At 39.1% G+C, this 24,253-nt stretch overlaps 4 protein-coding genes across 6 annotated transcripts in view; 1 reads left to right on the top strand and 3 right to left on the bottom strand.

Moving 5' to 3' along the window:
- Positions 1-1,937, bottom strand: part of LOC136439367 (dolichyl-diphosphooligosaccharide--protein glycosyltransferase subunit DAD1-like) — a 119,083-nt gene extending 117,146 nt beyond the window's left edge. Inside the window, exons 1-3 of one of the 3 annotated variants that reach the window (XM_066434768.1) lie at positions 1,608-1,937; positions 946-1,081; positions 578-588 (exon numbers count right to left, since the gene is read on the bottom strand). In XM_066434768.1, coding sequence (XP_066290865.1) covers positions 951-1,081; positions 1,608-1,827 — 351 coding nt within the window. In that variant the 5' untranslated portion in view covers positions 1,828-1,937 and the 3' untranslated portion in view covers positions 578-588; positions 946-950. Of the gene's footprint in view, positions 1-401; positions 589-926; positions 1,082-1,607 lie in introns of those variants that run through there. The other 2 variants (XM_066434766.1, XM_066434767.1) reach the window with 2 other exon arrangements.
- Positions 1,938-3,547: 1,610 nt separating this feature from the next.
- LOC136439353 (ADP-ribosylation factor-like protein 2-binding protein) lies at positions 3,548-11,774 on the bottom strand. The gene is made up of 7 exons (XM_066434740.1): positions 11,681-11,774; positions 11,119-11,182; positions 10,736-10,797; positions 10,108-10,214; positions 8,471-8,556; positions 7,764-7,860; positions 3,548-5,524 (listed from the first exon to the last, which is right to left on the bottom strand). Exons 1-7 carry the CDS (start codon positions 11,718-11,720, stop codon positions 5,336-5,338), a joined length of 645 nt encoding a protein of 214 aa, XP_066290837.1. The 5' UTR covers positions 11,721-11,774; the 3' UTR covers positions 3,548-5,335.
- A 297-nt stretch (positions 11,775-12,071) lies between these two features.
- On the bottom strand, positions 12,072-18,793 carry LOC136439352 (derlin-1-like). Its single transcript, XM_066434739.1, has 8 exons — positions 18,492-18,793; positions 17,803-17,914; positions 16,978-17,042; positions 16,749-16,775; positions 16,400-16,495; positions 16,072-16,124; positions 14,057-14,167; positions 12,072-13,792 (listed from the first exon to the last, which is right to left on the bottom strand). The coding sequence occupies exons 1-8, from the start codon at positions 18,651-18,653 to the stop codon at positions 13,666-13,668; spliced, it is 753 nt and encodes a 250-aa protein (XP_066290836.1). The 5' UTR covers positions 18,654-18,793; the 3' UTR covers positions 12,072-13,665.
- Positions 18,794-18,965: 172 nt separating this feature from the next.
- LOC136439351 (probable E3 SUMO-protein ligase RNF212) overlaps positions 18,966-24,253 on the top strand; it is a 6,379-nt gene continuing 1,091 nt past the window's right edge. Inside the window, exons 1-16 of the mRNA XM_066434737.1 lie at positions 18,966-19,375; positions 19,545-19,606; positions 19,736-19,810; positions 20,015-20,071; positions 20,266-20,336; positions 20,523-20,580; positions 20,733-20,761; positions 21,023-21,066; positions 21,250-21,322; positions 21,643-21,670; positions 21,864-21,930; positions 22,434-22,488; positions 22,800-22,895; positions 23,275-23,378; positions 23,725-23,795; positions 23,957-24,003. Of these exons, the coding sequence (XP_066290834.1) occupies positions 19,267-19,375; positions 19,545-19,606; positions 19,736-19,810; positions 20,015-20,071; positions 20,266-20,336; positions 20,523-20,580; positions 20,733-20,761; positions 21,023-21,066; positions 21,250-21,322; positions 21,643-21,670; positions 21,864-21,930; positions 22,434-22,488; positions 22,800-22,895; positions 23,275-23,378; positions 23,725-23,795; positions 23,957-24,003 (1,046 nt within the window). The 5' untranslated portion in view covers positions 18,966-19,266. The remainder of the gene's footprint in view (positions 19,376-19,544; positions 19,607-19,735; positions 19,811-20,014; positions 20,072-20,265; positions 20,337-20,522; positions 20,581-20,732; positions 20,762-21,022; positions 21,067-21,249; positions 21,323-21,642; positions 21,671-21,863; positions 21,931-22,433; positions 22,489-22,799; positions 22,896-23,274; positions 23,379-23,724; positions 23,796-23,956; positions 24,004-24,253) is intronic.

Raw genomic sequence — 24,253 nt, 5'->3', positions numbered from 1 at the left:
TTCAAATGATTCACCCCCTCAAAGGCAAGCTGCCCACAATAAGTTCCCTCTTGCATTGTTCCCATTTTTCATTGCACTAACATTTTTCACTCAAGATACTAAAGTTGTAAATAAATTTCTCCAATCTTATACCAGTCATCTTATTTAACTGAACAATAAGCAATCAAATTTACAAATCCTAGAGTGTATTGCAACACAGTGTCAAATGCTGCATTGGTGGCAACAGTTCTGCAAGATCACTCACTCTACAGTTGTGCAAGATCACCCACTCTCTCCCTCAGCTTAGTCAGCCGAAGGGGCAGCATAGCATTCAGCAAGATACCAGCAGAGAAAGTATCTCAGGCTAAATTACTATGAGCTGAGTCTATCAAGAGACATCAAAAAGTACAGAAGGCTAAGTGGTCATTCCGATAATTTATTAAAAATTGCATTTTACTTTATACTTATCCTAGAAATACATGTCAGGTGATTATGTTTTGACCAGTTGTACAAAAAGATGCTGGGGTTGAGGGGGATCATCTTGTCTTCATGTTACAGGTGGCACTTCTTGATCACTTCCATAGCGGCTCCTAATTTTCTGGAATGCATCTGTGAAAAAAAAAGCAAAATGTGTCAAATACACTCATAAAACACAAATTAACTTTTTTGAAGAAGAATAAAGCCCTGTATAAACAGAGGAATCTTGTCTAATAGTCATAAAAAGGAAGGAAGACTGATTAGAAGACAATATAAGAGAACAGGGATGAGGATGGCGATGACTGGAGGAGGATGGATGATTGGTTTTCAGTGACCCCAACTGTAAAACTACTAAAAGGACAGCTGAGGTGATTGTTCCCTCAGACTATGTTTCTTAGTGAATTTTCTAAAGCTGAGAACCAATGAACCAGTGCAGGTTTAATTTGTTAAATGCCCACAGTCTTTCTCACCTGTCTAAGAAACTTGTACCTGGCTCAGCCGATGAAGTTCATGACCACAAGATGCAGGATGACGTGAGCGAAGACGAAGTCGGCAAAGGCTCTCTCGGGAGAGATGTGGAGAAAGTCCTTCCTGTTCTGAGGGTTGACCTGGACTCTTAAACACACTGTGGAGCAAAAAATAAAATGCAAATTAGATTAGAGCGTTCATCATCTTTTGACATTTATATGCATGTTGAATAGGTGTATTCTTATATAATCACACCACATTTAATATTATAATTGTAACCAATAGGCTATTCAAAATACATAAAGGGGCAGAAGAGGTTAACTAGGTTGGGTTGGACAGGGGGGTTTGGTCAAACAAAACTGAATTGGACAGCAACAATTCTGGATTAATCATTAATTTAATATTGGAAAGGGGGTTGGGTCAAACAGATCTGGATTGAACAGTGGTTTGGGTCACGCAAATCTTGAATGGATATGGGGTGATCAAAATTTTACAAGTGTTTTACAAGTTTTATACAAAGCTGCTTGGGGAACTGTTTACATACCCACAATCCAGTATTTGCATAAGCGGACCTGCGTGTATAATCTTTTCATCTCTCTCGACACGATGCTCGTTCTACTCAGTAACGGTACATCGTGACTAGATTCTACTATCTACAGCTAGGAACCCTTCCCTTTCCTTACCTGCCAACACGAAGCTCGCCACGCACGAGATGAACCCGGACAGGAAAGAGTTGAACGGGAAGGTCCCGACCAGCAGGCAGTAGCCGAACTGGAAGATCCCGGTCAGCATGATGTAGGCCAGGTACGCGTCGATGATCTTCAGCCGCTGCGGCGTCGTGGTCACGTACTCGTCGTAAAACTTGGACACCACGGTGAAGACGTTCGCCTGAGAGGTCGCCATGGTGGTGGAAAAACAAGACTTCGCCGAGAAGTGGGTGTTTTCGTGGAGGAGTCGTCAGGTCAGTGCCACCGTGGCCGGCAAGATGGCGGAAGGGAGGAAAGGATCATGGGAAGGGAGGGGTGGCAGCTCCGGGACGCCACCTGGCGGTTGGCTGCGGGACACCCAAGTGGAAAAAGTGTCGGCAAAGTTTTTTAAAAACTTTTCAGAGCTACTTTCATTCACTCTTACTCACATAATGAATTCACTTGAGTATCAGTATATACTCCTTTCTGTTTTTATGAAATTCTGTAGCTTTCCATAGGAAGCAGAAACAGCTGAACGGGCCCGTTATGATGAGATTTAACGTTATCTACCTGTCCCCCTCCCACCCGTATCATTAGGGTCCTGCAGACTCCTCCTTGTTTGATTATAGCTGGCTTTTGTCTAAGACAAACGTAATTTCGTGTCTAGTTCTGCGTATTCTAGACCCACATCGTTCGTGCCTTTAGGGAACTTATTACCTTCGCCGAGAAGGTTATGCAGAGGGAATAAGCGTTTGTTTGTCTGTCTGTTTGTCTGTCTGTAGTGGAGCAGCATAACTCAAGAATGCCTGGATGGATTGTTTTGATATTTGGTCTGTTGGTAGGTTTTGATGAGACCTGAAAATGATTAGATTTTAGGCCCCCTAGCGGCTTTTTACGGTACTGCAGCGGAACTTCCTGTTTTGATATCTCGTGTTCTGGACATGCTATGGAACTGATTTTTGAGTGGTACATAGATCTTTGGACAGAGAGTAAGTGGTACGGTTTGGGCCCTCTAGGGGCTTTTTTGGAACTGCAGGAGCAGGTTTTGATAACTCAAGAAGGGCTTGATGGATGGTAATGATTTTTGGTAAGTAGAAAGCTTGAGTGATGATGTACATGATTAGACACTTCGTATGCAAATCAGTATCTAATTTGCATAATTAATGAGGAAAGTTTATACATCCGCCAAATTCCATGATATGACTCTGAAACATGTGACATATGTAACTGAGGAAGAGAGAAATATTAACTGATATGTACTATCCAAATGAAGTCCTCATTTGCATAATTAATGAGAAAATACTATAACAAGATGGCCTTGATGGATGGTCATGATTTTTTGGTATGTGGATAGCTTGTGTGATGCTTAGTATGATTGGACGATGATTATGCAAATCAGATTCTTATTTGCATAATTAAGGAGGCAACTTTAAAAATCCGCTTTGTTCCATGATATGACTATTCAAATTGTAACTGAGGAAGAGAGGACTGATAATAGATAGAAAATATGCCAATGTGGGCCTAATTTGCATACTTTTAAGTAACTTGTATTATTCCACACTGGCAAATGACATCAATTTCATACATTTAATACTTTTTTTGTGGCATTGGGAAGTTATGTGAATGTGAACATCGTTGAATCAAATTATGTTAATAAGAGCCTCATTTGCATAATTGACCTCATGATATCATCATCCTTTCCCCATCATACAAATAATAGTATACTATTAGACCTTTCCTGCTGACTGTGACATATTGTTTTGGGCTTTTTTGTATGTGTGTGTGTGTGTTTTTGTATGTGCGTGCGTGTGTGTGTTTTGCAGAACGTAACTACATAGCACTTTTTTTAGCAGAATATTTGGGTGATAATGTTATGGGCTCTCAAGTATACTTTTTCTAATTTCCTTACTGTACAAGAACAGGAAATTACACAGCAATACATTTTAGAACTTTATTGAAGCAATAAGTTTATTTTACAGTTTCATATCACAATAGTGCAAAATAGGTGCACAGCACAATACGTGTAACAAATTCAACATGATCAAACAGGTATTTATAATAATTCTCTCACTAACAAAAACAAGTCCTTATGAGATATATCAAGGTACCCTGGCCCTAAATGTTTCCTCATGTGAGAGGTTGACAGGAACAATACCTCTCCATTTTTGCTGAGAAAAATCAATACAGTTCTTACTGGGGTATGAACATAACATTTCACTGAGAAGATTGCTAAGTATCTGGCCTCTAAATGAAAGTTATAATCCCTTGCAGCACTAATTCTAGCTTAAAAACTTTAACCCACCAACCATTCAAAAGCACTAGGTTTTACAAGTTGTAAGCAAGTGGTCAACCTTTCTTGACTGCACAACTCACAAATGCATACATGCAGTAGCCAAAATTACAACTAAAACCATTTAACAAGTTGCAATACTTCCTCTCAGAAATTCTGCCATACAGTCATAAACCACTTAAATTATGCAATACAACTCTGTCTGTCATGGAATGTTCAAAATAGTCTTTGGGAAGCTCATAAGAAATCCATTTGTACATGTGTACTGCCATTATTTTTTAGTCACAATATGGGCCAGATAAAGTACACGTACACAAATTTCTGGTCAGGTCTTAGGTTAACTGAAGAGGGAAGGGGACAAATGACAATGCTGTATTCCTTGTTTACACTAAGTAGTGAAAATGTGCTGTAAACCAACCAACTGGACTACTGCCATTGGCTGGCATAGATGATATGACTGAAGTATTTCTGGTAGCTTATAGTTATATCAGATATTATTCAATGAGAAATGTAGGTGACACTGTGTTATTGTAGGCGTCTATTAACCAATCTTCATAGAACACGACAATCTTTCAAGAGACACATAGGAACAACATGAAAGCATGGAAACAGAAAGTCACAAAGGCTATCCTACATGGATGTTGTTTAGAACTTCTGGAATGCTAAAAGCTTAAAACCTACTTATCATACACAGACTGGAACTGCATGAGGGAACCATGGAATTGACTTGGGCTACTTTTTCTTTGGATACAACAGCTAACATGCTTAATAGAGCCCACTTCTTCTTACCTAAGGTCTGTTATTGGAATTCTTTGAGAAGTAGGGACAGATTATGAGTAGCCAGTAAATATTGAGAGTAGGGACAACCTTGAAGTGACAGTAACAATCAGCACAATAAAGATATATGTAAATACAAAAGCTATACGCTACGTCCTACCACCATTATATACAATGTACAGCATTTCTTCAAATAACCTTGTCATCCAAGTGAGAACATTGTAACTTATAACTACAATGTACAATGTAATTCATTTGTCATATTTGTTGAATACTTTCATCAATAACTACATGCTTTCATCTTGCAATTAATGGGACAACAAAAAAGTGGAGAAGGTTTCTACCAAATATTGATTTGGATATTGCTGTTTGTTGATTTAAGTATTGAGAGCTGAGGTGCTGTTAGGTAAATCTTAATTGATATGTAATCAAAACTAAATATACCCTGTAGAAATGTTCATGTAGCTATCAAGCTTACATTCATGCTGTGTTGTGGCTATAGTCTCCCCTGTACAGTCTTGGCTTACATGTACATACATGAGCCTTCTACCACAGACTACCCGGAGGACCACAGTCTCTGTTAATTAACATGGACAGTTGTAAGTAGGATAAAGTCTCCACAGGTTAGATGAACAGAAGATACAGATGTGTGTATGTTCTATTTGACCCTGTGTTTACTGGAGTGCTTGGATCCCCCTGTGGCAGGTTGTACGGCTAGCTGTGGTTGTGTGCTGCCTTGCCTGCTGCCTCCTCCCACAGCTCCTGCTGCTGCTGGTCCCCCGGCAGGTTTGGACATCGATGTGATCACCAGATCCTCCAGCAGATCTATGGACCGACCCTCCTTTTCCTGTCATGGATAGAATACTTACTATTCAGTCACATATGCAGGCAATCCACAATGTTTCATGTCATTTCTATTAAGGAGCTACACTACCAAAACTACAGCTGCATGCAAAATTATTCAACCCCCCTTGCATTTTGGACATTTTGGAAAATTGTGGAACTTTACAGCTGCATAATATTACTAAATCATGTAAGTGATGAACAGATATGTTATTACAGTCTGATACCACAGCATAAGTTAAGATTTTTTTCATAGTCCATCCAAAATAGCAACTTTCACACAAATAGTACGTTGCAAAATTATTCAACCCCCTATGAGGGGTTGTCTTTAGTACTTAGTGCAGCACCCCTATTTATCTAAAAGCTGAATTCACTTGATGTAGACGTGAACGATAGCTTGTCACAAGCTTCTGGCTGTGCTCTTCGGGAATTTCAGCTTATTTCTCGTAGGCAATGGTCTCCAGCTCAGCAATTTTCCGAGGTTTACGTGTCGCAACTGCTGTCTTCAGATCCAACCAAAAATTCTCAACTGGGTTTAAGTCTGGAGAGTGTTATGGGTACTCAAGAGCCTTCCAGGTTCTTTTTCTGACCAAACATGTGGATGTCTATGTGTGCTTGGGGTTGTTGTCTTGCTGGAATGTCCAATGACGCCCCAGCTTCTAACGGAATTGGTAACTTTCCTGGCCAGAATATCCTAGTACTGGTTTTATTTCATGATGCCTTCAACATGGTGGATATTCCCAGTGCCATTAGAAGCAAAACACCCCCAAAGAATCTCAGACCCATCACCATGCTTCACGGTAGGCAGGGTGTACCTCTCTGCGTATGCGTAGTCTTTCCTGTGCCAAACATACCTCTGACACGAAGGACCAAAGAGGACAAGTTTTTTTTTGTTTCGTCAGTCCATATAACAGTGTCCAAAAACTACTGTGGCATTAGTAGGTTGTTTTGAGCATACTGGAGGCAACTTTTCCTGGGGCATGGCTTCAGCAATGGTGTTGGTCTTGGGGTTCTGGCCTTGAGCCATTCAGCATGAGGTGTGCAGCGCACTGTGTCCACTGAAAGAACAGTTTCTCCTTCAGCCAAATTGTTTTTCAGGACTTTTACAGTAATCATATGGTTCTTGTCCACCTGTCGTTTAAGAAATATCACTGTGGCTGCTGAAATTCTGGCCGAGAATGTCGCCAGGTCCGTTAAGGAGTTGAAGCTGGGGCGTCATTGGACATTCCAGCAAGACAACAACCCCAAGCACACATCGACATCCACATGTTTGGTCAGAAAAAGAACCTGGAAGGTTCTTGAGTACCCATAACAGTCTCCAGACTTAAAATCAGTTCAGAATTTTGGGTTGGATCTATTGAAAGCTGTTGCGGTACGTAAACCTCAGAAAATTGCTAGCCGGAGACCATTGCCCACGAGAAATGGGCCGAAATTCCCCAAGAGCACTGCCAGAAGCTTGTGACAAGCTATCGTTCACGTCTACATCAAGTGAATTCAGCTTTTAGATAAATAGGGGTGCTGCACTAAGTACTAAAGACAACCCCTCATAGGGGGTTGAATAATTTTGCAACATACTATTTGTGTGAAAGTTGCTATTTTGGATGGACTATGAAAAAAATCTTGACTTTTGCTGTGGTATCAGACTGTAATAACATATCTCTTCATCACTTATATGATTTAGTAATATCATGCAGTTGTAAAGTTCTTCAATTTGCCAAAATGTCCAAAAAGCAAGGGGGGTTGAATAATTTTGCATGTAGCTGTACCATTGGGGTCTTTGGGGACCAACCTATCATGACACCCTTAAAACCATACCCTCACTTTATAGGAGAACATATTTCTATCTGGGAAACATTTTTATCCAGCATGTCAACTCAACTTTTCCAGGTGCTTTTCTGGAGAGCAAATTAAGCTCCATAGACTGTTTGAGGCTTTTATGTTCATATCACAACAAAAATTCAGGGATCTCCCCAGAAATATAGAGCAGGATGGGGGAGGGTGCCAAGCATGTAAGATGTGTGTCTGGGAGGTCTGTTGCATTTTGCCTTTTCCAGACACAAATGGAAGTCATTTCCTGCAACTTCAGCTTCACATCTTATCTACAATTAATGAAAATCAACAGGATGAAGCTGGGATGAGAACAGGATGGAGGAGCACCACTGTTGCATTTTTTAGGGAGATCCCTGCAACATTGGTCATTTCATAAGAACAAATGTCTCATGAGAACAACTGGGACTGCTTACCGCCCTGTAGTCCAACATGAGCTCCTTGAAGGCCAGGAAGTCGGTGAAGGACACCAGCATGTCGAAGATCTCCCCACAAACCTCATCTTTTCTGGACCTGTGAAACACACATTACCCAGGGTATAGGTATTTAACTGAGCGTAATCTTGTCCTGCTGAAGAAATTGAACCTACCAATGCAATATTTCTTTGTATATTCTATATCTTATTCAAAACAACCTGAAACATATATCACAAATCTTCTTCTTCTCACTTTGACACCTTTAGGCCCTAAGGCCTGTAAAAATATTAGAGGAGAAATCCTAATTACTGGGCTATAAAATTGATGTATTCTTCTTACTGTAAATTCCCAATTAAAGTATGCACAAAATCCAAAAGGTGTTGCCAGTCGTTGCCAATGTTGGGGTGCATACTTCATTTGAGATTATTGCCTAGACCAAGGAGGTTATAACCTCCTTACCCGGACAAATGGGAAGATGACCTCAAACCAGTCATTGGAACACTTTAGAATATATTATTCCCTAAAGCATATTTGAAGTCTACTCTTTTGATGAAATGAAATTCAAACATACAAGTATTCAATGTACTTTGAATTATTTCTGACTTGGTTTTTTTGACAACTTTACTTTCTGCTGTAGTAAAGCCTTCATCAACCTTTTGACTTAAGTGACACCATAGCATACAAGAAGTTGAAGAAAGCAAACTCACTCGAGTGCCTGTGCAAACTCATGCATGTGGAACCCTGGCATCTTCCTGGCGAGGTTTGTTTCAAGGTACTTTTCTATTGTGTCAACCTGTGGCAGAAATCAAGTCATCAACCATTAGCATTAGGGTCCCTCGGGCTTACTTGCTTATGGAAACATTCACTGCACAATTCACATTTTAAGGATATCTTATGATGACCTTTAATACAAAAGAAATATTCTCAAGAAAAACACAGGACTGATCTTAGAATTAGAAAAGTTATTCGAGTAGGTATGACAATCATTGATTATCAATAGAATTGCAGTTTGGTTGAGCCTTAAAGACCATGCTTGTACTATAAAATCACCCAATAAATTCGGCTAACGTAAACTACCAGGGTCAGTCTGCTACTGACTGTCGTGGTGTTCACATCGGTGGAGGCCTCACTGACAGGCTAAGACAGTCACCACCAATACGAGTTACTCTCAAAAAAAATTTGAAATGTAGAGACAACAGATAAGGAATTCATGTATTATTATACATGAAGAAGTTAGCTTTTTGTAAACGCAGAATATAAATGACAACACTGGCCAAAATATCATGCTGTTTGGTAGTATAAGTAAAGACATTAGCGGACAGTTCATATTCAGTTCTACCTTACATTAGTTCTAGAGCTCCAGTCTATATAACTGGCTTTTAGAATACCATGTAGACACACAGCTACAAGTCATATTTGTGGACACACAACTATCAGACATTTGAATTCAACTGTGAGGAGGGCATTTCCAAGTTGCAAATATACAGTTAGACATTTTGAAACAACTTTGACAGGCCGATTTGAAAGTTTATTTTTGAACACAAGGTTGATTTTCTCAAAAATGAAAGTTGTTTTGACTATGTATTGTTTCATAATGTTACTTTGAAAACCAGTAGAAAAAATATTTGAATCTTGTTCACCAGTATTATGCTAATCTTCTCCTGCCATTGTTTCAAGCCAGAGACAGTCTGGGATTTTTATGTGTTTATGTAGTTATGGGGGCCAATCCTCCTTTCAAACTACTGCTAGGCCTCAGTGGGATGCACTTCCTAAATTAGTTTATGGTTCTGAACCCTGGGTCCATATTCTCGATTTTTAATAAATAATGAACTGCCTAACATCAAAGACCTGGGCAATGAAATGCCTAGCATCAGCAATGATAGCCTGATTAATTATTCATGACTTATGCATGCCTGAAAGGAACATATAGGAAAATGATGGCACTTTGACAGGGTGTGGCAATTCACTTCAGTAACACTAACTGAATACCTTCTGAAACAAGGTCATGTACATCTAGGGCCATACACTATGCCTAAGACTAGTAAGAGATGGAGTGGTATCAATGACTAAATGACAACCATCTATGTCATGATCTATCATCATCAAGTATACACAATTGTCAGTGTCATCAAGTACTGTAGGAGCATCCTCACTAGATAGCTTTAAACAATGCATGGAGTTAGCTGTGCAATGGTTATGTGAGACAAGTTGTTCAGTGTAATATAACCAGCTGCTGCCACGCCGCTTACCTGCGAACCTGGTGTTTTTCGCAGAGGGGCGGATATACTGGCTATGTAGATACAGATACAGATACCATGTCTATAACCTCCTTGCATAAACATACCCATTCCTTGTGAATGTCTGTGTACACAAACTTGTTCTCTTCTGTGTCCTCAAACTCTATGTAGTGCTTGTCCAGAAAATTGTTCTGCAGGTCTTGAAACTCATCATCTGTGAAAAGATATGAAGAATATAACAAGGATCTTGGAAATGTTACCAACATTTTTATAGCAACAAAATAATAAAAGCATGAATATCATAACAAACAACTGTTCAAATGACACAAAAGCCAAAATGTGATTTGATGAGCTTCTGTTTATTAATATGTCAATAAACTCTTCAATAATTCATATTTGAGAGGCCATACAGCTGAACATCATGTGCACCATGCCCGTAATGTACAAAATTTTAGGTTTTGCGCTGGTACGAACAATATGTGGCCTTGAGGGCTCAGTTGTCTTTGTATATACATGTACTGTGTCCCAGACTCATGGCATGATCTGTCTTTCAACATCCAATTCATTACCTAGTCCTGATCTTTTTACTTTGCACCTTTCCACATTACACCTATATGCTATTAGTGTGTATCTAGAACCCAAGAACCAGAATGAAATTGCCATAAATGGCCCAATGGGAGTAGAAAATGATAATGCTGAATTAATAATTCATATGTGAATGAGAAAGAAACTTACCCATGATGATCTCTTCAATATAACCTACTGTCACATCAAACTTTGTGTCTGCTATACTAGAGCTGCAAGTGAAAGGATTTAATATGAACTTCAAATTTCAACAGGCAACACAAAAATATGTACATGTGCAGACAAAGCTTTACAGTGGGCAATTTGCTGGTGGACTAAAATAATCTACAAAGAATACTGTACTTCTATTTCCTTGCAGAATATAAAACAATTCAATAATAACACTGTGCACTTAACAGTATGGCAATGGCATGCATTTTTTGCCAAAATGAATCAATTATCAAATTCAACAAAGGTAAATTTTATGTTATCTTGTCATGTTTACTTTATCTTATTCTTTTCTGTTTAACTTTAACTTAAGAAAGATTTCTTACTTGGAAGACCCCAACATTTCCTCTTGGAAGTCCATGGGTTCAAGGTCGTCAAACTCTGGTACAGCTGCAGGGAGGAGGAGAAGGGACATAAGGGACTGGTGGCGACGGGAAAAAACGTTTTTACCTTTAAATTTACAGTAAACTGCGTGTCAATAGATCGGATTTGAAAAGGGGACAAAATTATATTCTTCTTCGAAGACGTGAGAAAAATCTTGTCTACGGCTCTTCTGCAAACACAGACTGTATCTGCTGAACCTTAAGATGACCAGTGGACAGTTAAATGCCGGTAGCTGTCACTGTTGGCAGGTTAATTGTTTTAAAGTGACACTCTACACCCGATCGTTACACGATTTTGTTCGAACCTGTGCACAGCTCAGGCATGATTTCATCGATTGCTGAATGGAAATCCTTCTGATTTAGAAACCCAACTGAGCTTTCTTATAAATTTGTCACTTGTTTGGTACGATTTGAAGCTGTTTAAGTTAGTCTAAATCCATTGTAAAAGACGTAGGAAGTTCAATACTCTGGTAACAACAGGTAAACAAACGGAAAATCATCTTACCTGCGGTCGCCATCTTGAACGGAATGTCCCCAGTGCGCATGTACAAACTGGTTTGTGGTTGTCGTGATGTAGGTTGGACCGTTCCACTACGCACAAATTGAAGGGGAGCAATAACTATCGACTTTTATAGAACCTCCTTGGACAAAAGCAAAGTTTCAATGTGCCACAAAGGTTTCTTCATATGTTTTTCACTGCGTTGGAACTAAAGTTTGGCTTTATTTCAAGTTATAGTCTACTGAATTTCATGGCTGTATTTAGTCTCAAAAGTCATGAACAGCAGATGAATTGAATCTTCCTGGTCCCATAGTTGACATTTCTTACTCACAAAAATGTTATTTTTTCTGTTCAGAAACATCTGAGAGGAAGCAAACAAAACTCAGGCAGCATGATGTGACAATACAGATACTTTATTCCATACATCCATCTATATCCATCTACAGATGTAGACAATTTACCCATGGCAGTATTTCTCTCGACATCAAGATTATGCAATGATTGCACTTCACCTCCAGCCAATGACAGAGCATGTGACGGAAACAAAATCTAACCAGGGCACTTTAAAATGTACATAGAAACAAATCAAATGTTCCGTAGATAGAAGTAAGTAGATATATTATGGCAGAGTTGTTACACCATTGTGGTTGTACAAAGTAGACAGAACTCACTTCTTGCCACTTACAGGTAGACAGTCTAGGCTACAGCTAATTTGGATACCCACCACATACTTGACTGGCATTAGTCTTAAAATTAAACTTCTGTTTCTGAAACCCTCAGTATCATGAAACATCATATAATTTTTTTCAGATTTGATAAGCGATGTAAGCCTACTCAAACACAAAGTGCAGCTGTGACAGAGGTTGTCTGTAAAGGCTCTTGTTTAGTATTTGAAAGTATATGGACACATCGACTCTTCTAAATTGCTGCTAAATTTTAGTTCACTACAAATTTAGCACTGAGTATGACTTCTTATGAACATCTAGACTCCAAATATTTGCCATCTACATTAACTCAAAATTAAGTACAAGTTGGACAACAGTATCTACAGTTTCCTACAGTCTTACTACATAAACCACAGCTAGAATCATGAGAAATATACAAAAGACAAAGCAAGGAGGTTATATTCTTAGACAAAGTCAGTATCCTTTTAAAGCTACAAATCTGATACATGTATACTACATAGAATCAAGTTTAATACGTCCCCTTACACAACCTGAACCAACCAATCTAAAATGATTTCTATTTACTTATTCAAATCACCCAAACAAATACATACAAGACTGTTCCACAATTTGTGCATCGAACAAAACCTTTACAGCCATAATCAAAAATCTACAAGGACCAATGACAAAGACTATGGGATCTACTAGTATATCATGTTTAAATCCCTAAGACACAACTGGTCTTTAGACTGCCACAGATAGCCCAGCACATCACAGCTGAAGATTCATGACATGGTGGTAGATTGTAGCTTCATTCTCTATGCACAATACATGCTTGTTTAAGAGACCCTAAGCTCATACGAATACTCAAGTTTAAGATGTAATATACTCATTCAAAGAGTCATAGCTACAATAAATACCAGAAACCTCTATCTTTCCTTGATATTCAAGTAAGTAGTCAACTGTTGTGTCCCATCAGAGCCAGAAAACAAAAGTTGGTGATTTAGTTAGTAAAGTTTGGTATTTTACATATCTAAAATACAAAAACATTCTATAAGTTAATTGAGGAAGCTGAAGTAAGGATAATGCTGATCAGAAGCTCATAATGTTTGATATATACACATTCCAGAGCCTTTAGTCACACATAGTCACACATCAGTGCCAAGTTCACTATGCCATGACAAAGATTAGACTACTAAGAGATATTTCTTGCCTCTAGAATTCACCTACTGGTAGGTACACTTCCTTTGTAATGATATTTGAAGAGGAAAACAATAGTTTGAATTGTCCATTGATCAACTTGTATGCCAGCATGTTATTTCTGTATCAGTTCCCGCCGAGGACGTTCCCTTGGCCCCATCCTTGACGCTGGTTGTCATCAGCCCGCCTACGACTGGCTGGGGGGACTCCAAATCCCGACACGCCACCCCTGCGGTTGGGCAGGTACCTGTACCTGAGGGTGAAGAGAGACAAGGATATTCAGAAATGCATCTGTTCAATATACCATTTTGATAGTAAAGCTATTAGCACTTTTTCCCAAGATGGTTCATACTACAGTCAAAGAAAAAACTGATTTGTGCATAAAGTTCTGTGAACCTAAAATCTGTTATTTTCTTTCCAACTCTGTGTTATTCTGAATATAACCACAGTTTCACACAAAGGAATAGACCAATCTGAGAGGTGCGTTTGAACAGTTTGAACTCTGAGTCTGACTTACAAGATCTCCGGTGTGCTGAGGAAGGACCTGCCTCCAAAGTCCTGTGGGTACTTGAACATCAGGAAAAAGTAAAGGTGTCCAACAAATATTCCCAGTAGGTCAGTCCATCCTCTGTAAAAAAAGTGTAAGGGTGGATCTACTATCAAGACATGGTAAAATATAATTTAAACTTTTAGCATACTCAACCAGCAACCATCAGCAATAATTCTGAGCTGAGAAGTCATCCACAGTATGCTTGAGGAGGCATGCTGCTGTTTCTAATTACATGTACAGTCAAACCTGTATTAGCGGTCACCTTTGCATAGCGGCCACCTACCCATAGTGGTCACTTTTTGTCGGTCCCTTGGATTTTTCCCATTGACATAAGCATTAAGAATTAGGCTATAACGGCCACCTGTCCAACGCGGTCGCGGCCAGACGATTTTCAGTCCCGCGAGTACAGTAACACTGTCGGTAACGGTCACGGCGCGCCGGTAGAAGCCGCATCGCCACCGCACGCCGGGTTCAAAATCTTCATTTTTTCACGCAGTTATCAAATTTATGTGGATTCAACTGGATAGGATGATAATAAAGAAAACCAGAATGTTTTATCTTTGTTAGAAAATCCATGGTTTGACGCGAAGTCAGTATAATTTTCTTCACATGGCTTGCGTTTGTACATCGTAGCAAATTTGACCATTTCTGTGCATTTCGACTGGACAAATATTACGGCAGCTTTTTGGAAAATACAACTCGCGCATGTAGCTGATGCAGTAAGTTCGGGAAATGTTTGAATGCCGGCCCAATATCCGTTTTCCCCGGTGCTCAAAGTCAAAACGTGTTTCGCGCAATTTTCAAAATGGCGCTGATAGTCAGCAGCACCAAGGAGGTAGGCAGCACAAAGGTCAACGGTAGACACCACTGTTTCGGAGGTATAATGCGCTAAATTTATTTTGCTGCAAAGTATCACTGAGGATAATTACTTTACCAAAAGCTTTACAAGAATATTAATAACATTAATATGATGTAAAATTTGGGCTATTGCAATTTTCTGAAAAGAATAAAGCCATCAAAAGATCGACCTTCTTCTGAGTACCCTATTAGCATAATGGTAGAAGCTGATAATGACAAGCGGCAAGTGAAACAACAACAGACTAAGGAAAACTATCGCCACAATTTTATGTTTCAAAACGGTCGAAAACGAACAGTAAGTGGCAACTGAGCAACATGTATTTTGTTCTTAACTAACTAGGTGGCAACAACAATCGACTTTCTAAAATGTGACTTACCTATGCAATGTTTACATGTGTACTGTACGGTGAATAAATGTATCTCAGTGGGTACTGAAAATATGTGTCACTCGTGGTCATCATTAATCAACATTTTCTCCATAGCGGCCACCTGTCCTTAGCGGCCAGTTTTGGCCAGTCCCTTGAGTGGCCGCTATAGACAGGTTTGACTGTACACATTTTGGGAAGTGATGAAATGATGAAAAACAGTGTGCATGGAGATCCATGTATTCACAGCTGCATAATTGTATCTGTGGTTTGTAGCAGTGTTGTAGCAGAAAGTAGTTGCTGTCCACAAAGGTAGGCAGTAGACTGTGGACTTTTATTGACATGATGATCAAATTTATTTATTTGAATTTCTTAGCATCGCCAGATTTCCTTGAATACAAGTTAGCATTTTAATAATTATATACAAATAGAAAATTGAAATGATTGCCGATTCTCAAAATGTTTGTCATTCTATGTCTCATCTGCCTTTGTACCTTTTCTGCTACAAACATAAAAGTGGATGTGAAGTCCACACCATCACCCACCTTGGGTACACAGGGCACCCAAAATAATATCATCCCTGAAAGGGAAAATTGTGTGCAACTCACTACCAGTATACATTTCAGATTTGTGGTAGTTACAAACTTCTGCAGTGTGTATATGTCATAACTAAGAAAGTATGATATGGAAAAGCCAGCAACTCCTTGACCCAACCTTTCTCTGAAGTGGTACAAACCCGTAGTGCAAAAAGGTACTTACCCTCCTCTTAGAATCATGTTGAAGCCTACCAGCACCCATGGTAAGTACATGGCCTGCCAAAAAAAGAAAAAAGGAAGTTGAAAAAGGTAATTTTTGGCACAAATATCTAACAAGTCTGCAATGATTGTATTTGGCAAATAAGACTTGTATCTTTTCAGAAATTGTACAAAGTTAAAGTTGACAAGGAAAATTATCTACATTAGAGAATATTGGACACAACATGTTCTGAGCACTAAATGTATTTCCTGTGTTTAACTTTAACAAAGAAATTGATTCCTGTGATATGTATTTTATCAAAAGAACTGACCAAATGACAATCATGATATACCTTGAACTGTGTTCCAAACCAGAAAGATACGATTTGGTCCCTGTTAAGCTGGCACCAAACGTACAGGACAGCTAGGATCATGGGGTCCATCAACAGCTGAGGATAGAAAACATACAAGAAATGTCACTTCACAGGTACAGGTACTGAACTAGATATTCCATCTATATTCCAGGTAATATCAAATCATCAGAACTATTTTATATCTGTTACACTAAGTTACAGATAGATGTTTTCTAAAAAGAAATGCATATTCAACAACAAAGAATCTTTTTAGGAAATATCTTAAAACAACATTCAATATGATATGATTCATATAGATATTAGACACAGTAGAAGAAGCTCTACTTACGAATAATTCTGCCATGAATCCAATGATCTGGTGAGGAGAGTTAAGAAGCCAAAGATGCAACACTCTTCTTGACCTTTTATTTGTGTACCTGAGATTTAAAATCATAACCACTTAACATGGTCTTTGTGGTGCGCTCCTACACTCAGACACATACTTAGTATTCCTGAAGTTATCAATATCGTGTATGTGAGACATAATGATATCACTTCAAGGTTTTCAAAAAGGATACAACAAGACACAGCCATTGGAATATCAGCATGAAGAGGTAGTCTGCTGGTCTGCCATCAAAGAGACCTGCAATACATAGAGGAAAGAATGTGAGAAGTCATTGTAGACATTTACTGGCCAAACTGCAATGTTGTTATTTTACCTATAAGTTATAAAACAAATTGTCACCTATGTCTGTACCTCCAATGACTTACAGTGTTCTCGCCAGGCCTTTTCAGCATAGGGGCCCCCGATGCTGTGATCTGGACCCCCGATGCTGTGATCTGGACCCCGATGCTGTGTTTCAATGAGCATAGGGGTGTTTCCTTCTGGGAAGAACCTTCATAAATCTTATAAAAAGTTCTTATTTGGCTTTGGAATGAGTCTGTGACAGAGGAAAAACTTAAATTTGTCCCTCAAAATGCAGTAAATAGTGTTATATTTGGTTATGAATTTCAAAATTTTGTGCGGGAAGATGCCAGACTTCCAACCCTTATCATGGTTTTGGCACTCCGCGAGTGATCATGACTTGCGCCGCGCAAAGTTGGCCCTCTGTACCTGACCCCTACACTGTGAAAAAATCCTGGTTAGAACACTGACTTACATACATTCATTCTACAATATTTTATTTTAAATGCTTTAAAACAAGTGGTTACTTTGTTGTCTGTTCAAGATCTAGTTACTGTTACCCTGATTCAATCTTTCATTGTGTTTGTAGTTGTAAAGACTATCTACCAGTAAATAATGTGATGCTGCTGATAGGGTGAAATCTATAGATAGCTAGAGAGATGTTCTGACAACTATGAAAAGACAACCAGATCATCAGTGATGACTCATGCCTACAGACCTGTCTCCAGCCTGGTGGAGTAGTTGTAGAGAAAGTACAGGTTGATCAGGTAGTGGAAACCAGTCTGTGGCATCAGGGGGTAGAAGAACAGGGCAGTGACCGGTCTCCAGATCTGCGGACAAAATGAAGCTTTCTCAAAAAAGGAATACAGAACCACGTAGCATAAGCTTTAGTACACACCACATGTTCTCTCATTTCTAACCCCACATTCTTCAAACAATTGGTCTGAATGTGACGTTTAGGGACTTAAGTAAACATCTTAAAAGGGTTGTTCATTTTCGATGTTTACTTTAAGTGTTTACCATTGTTGTAATTCTCAAACAAGACTTATGGAATGCCGCTGAGATCATTGGCAGCTTCTTAGAATAAAGTTTTATCATAAATTATTAAAGAATAAACATAATGAAGGGCTGAGTCATTCTTCTAAAATTATCTGCTTATCATTCTTAACAGACTGTTCAGTAGTATGGCTGTACAGAATAGCTTTAACCTGTTACCACCGGGACAACGGAACACAATTTTACCTAACCGGATTCTGGTCCAGGATTATTTTACATAACAACTCTCAAGTGTACAAATTATTTTGCAGCTTCTGCCATGGGATGGTGACGTAGTGCTTAGCGTTATTTCAATAAGAAAAGGACTGCTGCTGGAAAGAGGGAAAGCCACTATCATCAGCCAGTTCTCACCTGGAAGTGGTAAACAGTCAAGTCCCAGTGTAGGATCATGGACATCGCGTCAACAAGTCCGATCCTACCCAAGAGGGGGAGGGCGACGGACAAGGCGAACCAGTACCGCGTTATAAGCGGGATACTACGGAACCAGTCTCCGATATCACTCCCTTCTACCATCTTTGTAAGTCTGACGTGTCTGTCTTGAGGAGAACAGGTGAAAAATGTCGGACACAAGGGTAGAAACGGCACAAAATTTTAGACCTGACGTGGCGTAACACCGTACAACGAAGCTTTTCCTGGCAGTTTCCGGTTTGTCACCGCAGCAAATGTAAAGACCGTTTTGATAAGCAGTTTCCTATGGATGAACTAATTTGACTAATAATGCAGTAATTATAAGGTAAAACTATACTTTTATTACAATTATTTTATTTATTATTAGAAGAATCGACATTTGTGGTGGTGTTCTTTACTTTTATGGACCCGTTGTTTGTGCGTTTGCTTGCGTTTCATTTAGAAATCTCGAACGTCCCACCTGCGAGAACTTGCGAGATTTTACGAGACGTCAACCCAAATGCCGCCATTTTATGAATTCTGGAAAGGTTGAACTCACAGGAACGCACTTTGCCAAGGTGTACAATAGTTTTACGCGACATAAATTGCCATCAGGAAGTCTAAAACACCACAAAAACGTCAGATATAATCTCTGGAATGAGGTGACTGGTTCGATTGCGTGAAAAAGAGGGACACAGCGTGACAACTTGCAGTCCGTGGGATCAACAAAATATTCAGAATGGCCGACTGGGTCCACTGCAACCTGTGCTTTCGCCAACCCGGAGATGGCAAGAAGTTCCATCTGACCAACTGTGGGCACATTTACTGTGCCGACTGTGTTGTAGGAGGTACGTTATGCAACCACGTTATTCTGCTGTACTGTTCCCAATCCAACCGATCAAACACTAGTATTAAAGTTTACCCAGTTGCCCAAGCCTGTCTAGGAAGAATGAACTCAATCAGCCAATGATGCTTCTTTCTGTACACTCTTTGATCGCAGTTGTTTTCTATTAACAGGTGCCAAAGACAGGTGTAAGATGTGTGGCGGCAAGTGCACAACAATCATACTTTCAGCCCATGTGAGTTTGAAATCTTTAATCAGTTGCATTTTCAAATTCTGTTATACTGTATTCATATCTACTATCAAATATCACTGTCTAGGATATCATCATTTGTCTTGATAAAATTTGTGGCAATTTTCTCTGCAGATGAAGCCGGATGTTGAGATTTTCTTCACAGACCCAGCAGAACTGGCAAAAAAGCAACATAAACAACTACTCCAGGTGTGGGCACATGTTCTCTGACTAACACTCATCTGAATTTGTCTATCATTATGCTACCACCCCTTAACTTAAGTACAGCTTTCTACTTTTATAGACTAGTTTTGCTTTTAGGGGGCTATTAGAAATATCAATTCAATCTATTCATTAATGATGCTGTGTAATTGGTCATCTGCTACATTGTATCTCTGTTCATTTACCTCGCAGGTCATTGATTTCCAAAAGAATCACCGCCAGAGGCTGACTGCATACATGAGAGAAAAGGTACTTTGTAGTATCTCACTATACTAATCTCTATATGACATGGCTGTTTATTAACAGGCACACGTGGTAGATTCCACAGTAGCCACCCAATGAAGACGATAATGATGATGAAAAGTTAGAAATACATATCTTGGATGGTGTGTCAAGTTATGATGTGTCAAAAAAGCAAAAGGTATCTATTTGATTTTCCCCAGGATGTTAAGTTCTCAACTGAACTGAAAAAGATCAAGCAACAGATGGCACTCCAAGTGCAAGAAATGGAAAGGTATGGGCAAGATGGTCTTTCTAGGAACTGAATGTTCTCATCACTGAATGACTGTTCATCTGTATATTTGTAGTAGACACTCATTATGTGTTGTAGAAGCATTTTTGCATCAACTTATACGGTCAAATTGTTGTCTTGCAGATGCCAAGCAATTGTGATCTCTGAGACATCTTTTTATTTTTTCAGTGAAATTTTGAGGTTTAGAAATGAAAATGCTGAACTGAGGCACCTTCTAGGTGGAAAGGTAGGTGCTAGGAAAGAAGGTATTTCTCAAGACAGATCATTTCATTTACAGGTAATTCCTGTTTTACATCTATACTAGTAATTCTCATAATGTTACATTATCAAAATTTTGGTTCAAAATACATGTAAATGTATTGCAAATCTTTGTTGCAGACATCCATGGCAAGCAGGCTTTCACAAAGGTACTTCCAAGCTTTTACTATCATTCCAATAAGTCTACAATACAAATACAGTGTATTGTATCATGTCAAACAATGCCTTGCCAAAAACAAGAATATATCATATAAAAAGAATATGGCTGCAAAAATAGTTCTCAATTGATTTGATGTATTGTTGTATTACATGTTCTCCTCCTGGGCAGCTGTGATTTTGCCTTGCCTGTGTGTTTTGCGTTCTTGAAGTAAATTGTCAAGAACAAGAAATTTGCATTGCTTTCATTTTAGACCAGTGACTTCTCCCCACCCAAACATGCAGCCAAGAATCCACCGTGAGTATAGGTCCCACTTCCCACTGCTGTTACAGTCTGGTCATTTCTTGGAATTATTGGAACTACATGTACAGGTACTTTGTTGCCATACATATCATGTTTGGATATGATGACAATTCATTCTGACTGATAAGAAAATGTGTTGCAAACTTGCAGTATCAAAAGATTCATTTTACTATGCAGGAACCCCCTCTCCCTCCCATGGACCAAACAAGTCTCCCTACACAGCAGGAATCAGCAAAAGTCTGCCCTGCACGTAAGTAGGTGTTAGCTGACAAGTTTATTGAGTTTATTGAGAAAATCCATTAACAAGACCAGTACTGTTACCACAAAAGATTGCAGTGATCAAGCAATAAAACAAATAGTAGATACATTTACAAAGATCAAAGCCTTTGAAGAACTTACAGTGGTCATACAGGGAAGACTTAGAGTTGAAACTGGGACATTTTTGTAAGAATGCAATTTAGAAATGCTGGTAGATGTTCTCTCAAACTGCAGAGAAGCAAATCAACATATACAGAAATACATTATGAAAAGGTTGACATATATAAAACTGTTATGAATTATTTCTTTCAGGCCAAATATGGGTGATTCACCTCTTTCAGTAAGTAACAACCTACATTTGTATTTTCATGTTTCATCTCTTTGCATTGCAACTGTTCAAAATTGTATATGGAAGTTCATGTAGTAGGCATTCACTTTATCTATCTAGTTCAAAGCATGCATTGATATTTGATATCCTGTTGAATTGCAAGAAGCCTTGTGTACCTTCATACATGTTTGTAATGCCCCTACAGGGAAGTCGCACACCAACAGGCCCTGCCAGGATCACCATGAGGACTCCGCCTATTGATGGCAAGATGGGTAAGATAGTAAATTAAAAAATGCAAACAAGATGGAAAACAACTAGAGCCCTCAGACAAATAGCAAAGACTTTCATTTACTACTACTAGTATGTTTTGTATATATACATTGTAAGGGTAGGAGTCATTAATCATGCAGCAGATAATAGAGTTTGTCTAAGTAACAGCAGTACTGTAATCAGCACCATGGACATTGTGTGCCTGTGGCAATATGCAATAACTGTCGAAAGCTAAAGATAAGTAGGAAGTATGTTGAAAGCTGTATTCAATAGAAAGACACATCAATATCGGATGCAACCTGCCCAGAAAGAAGTGGCCTGACTTACGGTAGCATTAGTGAAATGCTGTTCATGCATTCACATCTTCTAAGGAAGATGTATAAGTAGGAAGCCTACCAAAGGCCTGGGGCTATTGGATCTGGATAGTTTAGACAGGTAAAGCCAGTAACAAATGTTGCCATGTACCTGTAATGTACAAGCTTAATGCCTTTCCTTTGATCTGTAGGAACCCCTCCTGTGGTGCCAGGTTTAACTAGAACTCCGACAGGACAGATCATAAGGTGCTGGTACATTCTTTGAAAATGCTTTTTAGATAACAGATATGATTTCCCATCATATTCTTTGGGTGTCTTATTTGTTGGGAATGTGATGGTTCAATCTTCTGTGCTTTTGGAACAACTTGGACCAATATTTTGGAACATGGCAGTTGCAAATCTTGCTTCCTTTGAAGATGGTGTAAGGTCACCAATAAGACTTAACTGACCCAACTGATCTTATTTCAAGGAATTATGAAGCATGTGTGGATTGTGATTTTAGGAAGTCTGTGATGTGAAGGTTATTATTTCCAACACTTTGAATGTGCACATTGCAGGGCCATCTCCAAACCAGGTTCCCATGGCGACTCAGGTTCTCCCAGTGGCTCCCAGCAGTGTGCAGGGTCTCCTATGTCCACTGGCTCATCGCCCAGGTAAGATTACTGATACTGTAGAACAAGGAAGGCTTTTGATTCATAGATAGGAGCACCCATGGGTCAAAGTGGACAACTGTGTTATGTGTTACAAGGTGTTCTGTACAACTTTTCCAATCTTCATCATTCCAGGGTGTTGCTAGAAAGAAACTCCTCCCTTACCCATTCTATGAAAGGCAAATGTTCATTTGATACAGGATATTGATATTTCACCTGTTTCAATAAAGATGTATTACTTACTGTTTGAATGCCATAAAGCGTTATTCAAATAGTGTTGTGCTATTTGCTGATAGAGCAGATGATTTCACACATGACCCAGTAGTTGTTGTTCACTGTATGGGTGACCTGTTTGTGTTAACATTGTGTTGTTGGTCCGCAGAGGTGCAGACAGTAGAATTGCCAGTACCCTGAGCATGTTTGCAACTCCCAAGCGCCAGCTTCCATACAACAGTCCCAGCTCCCAACCTACCTCTGTACATCAGGGTAAGGACTCTAGCCAACTCTTCTCCATAACCTTTACTAGTAGTCTCCTCTGTAAAGGCTGCATGCTACAATGTATTTTCAACTACACGTTTAGTTGAATTCTCCCATTAGCCATGCATATCCTTTTCATCTTCTGCTGCAGACAAAGTAGATTTTTTTTTTGTAATGTCACAACTATGTCAAATCTATCATTGCAACAAAAATATATATTTCTGTTTCCGTTGTTATCATGAAGTCATATATGATTCTAACAACAGTCACAGAAGTTACAAGCTTTAGATTGGCAAATTCAAGCAATTCATGTGTTGGCCACCAAAAATGACAATGCAACGTACATCATTTCCAGGTCAGCATACTTCATACACACCAAGTCAGACCCAGAGCAGTCAGTGGGACCCAAGCAAAAGAATGATCCATGTAGGTTTCATTTACATAATGCTCAAGCTCTGAATCACGTGATATTGTGACCACAAACAGTTCATAGAGATACAGCAGATCAGCATGCATTAGTCTTCAAGATCATTAAGGGAATTCTTGAAATACAGCTGCAGCTGACTTTTACTTTTTTGTTCTTACAGTTGAGCTACCAGCCAAGGTCTTCACATCTTACACCCAACAGTTATCCGTAAGTGGTTTAATCAAACTTTTACAAAGAATGCATTGTGGTTAAGTTCGTACTACAAGGAAGTAACAAACATGTAGTTGCATCATTTATGACTGACTTCAATCAACTGTCGAGCTCAATTCAAGACAAATCTTCTTGAATATTCTGTAAATGGTCCTATATGCACTTCTTGTGTCTATCAGTAGAGGGCAGTACTAGCAATAAACTACTAGCATTCAAGGCCATTGTGGCACTTTTGATTGAAAACTCA

Source organism: Branchiostoma lanceolatum, chromosome 7, assembly GCF_035083965.1.
Source record: "Branchiostoma lanceolatum isolate klBraLanc5 chromosome 7, klBraLanc5.hap2, whole genome shotgun sequence".
Classification (NCBI taxonomy): Eukaryota; Metazoa; Chordata; class Leptocardii; order Amphioxiformes; family Branchiostomatidae; genus Branchiostoma; species Branchiostoma lanceolatum.
The sequence above is the reverse complement of the archived record's forward strand: the minus strand, read 5'-3'. Positions and strand labels throughout refer to the sequence as shown.

Excerpts from the sequence above, each read along its gene's own strand:
- LOC136439353 (XM_066434740.1), bottom strand. The coding sequence starts at position 11,720 with ATGCGCACTGGGGACATTCCGTTCAAGATGGCGACCGCAG. Across the intron at positions 11,183-11,680 it reads GTTCAAGATGGCGACCGCAG|CTGTACCAGAGTTTGACGAC; the intron begins GTAAGATGATTT and ends TCCTCCCTGCAG. Across the intron at positions 5,525-7,763 it reads TCATGTTGGACTACAGGGCG|GAAAAGGAGGGTCGGTCCAT; the intron begins GTAAGCAGTCCC and ends TATCCATGACAG.
- LOC136439352 (XM_066434739.1), bottom strand. The coding sequence starts at position 18,653 with ATGGTAGAAGGGAGTGATATCGGAGACTGGTTCCGTAGTATCCCGCTT. Across the intron at positions 17,915-18,491 it reads TGACTGTTTACCACTTCCAG|ATCTGGAGACCGGTCACTGC; the intron begins GTGAGAACTGGC and ends TTTTGTCCGCAG. Across the intron at positions 16,496-16,748 it reads GATTCATGGCAGAATTATTC|CTGTTGATGGACCCCATGAT; the intron begins GTAAGTAGAGCT and ends TTCTATCCTCAG.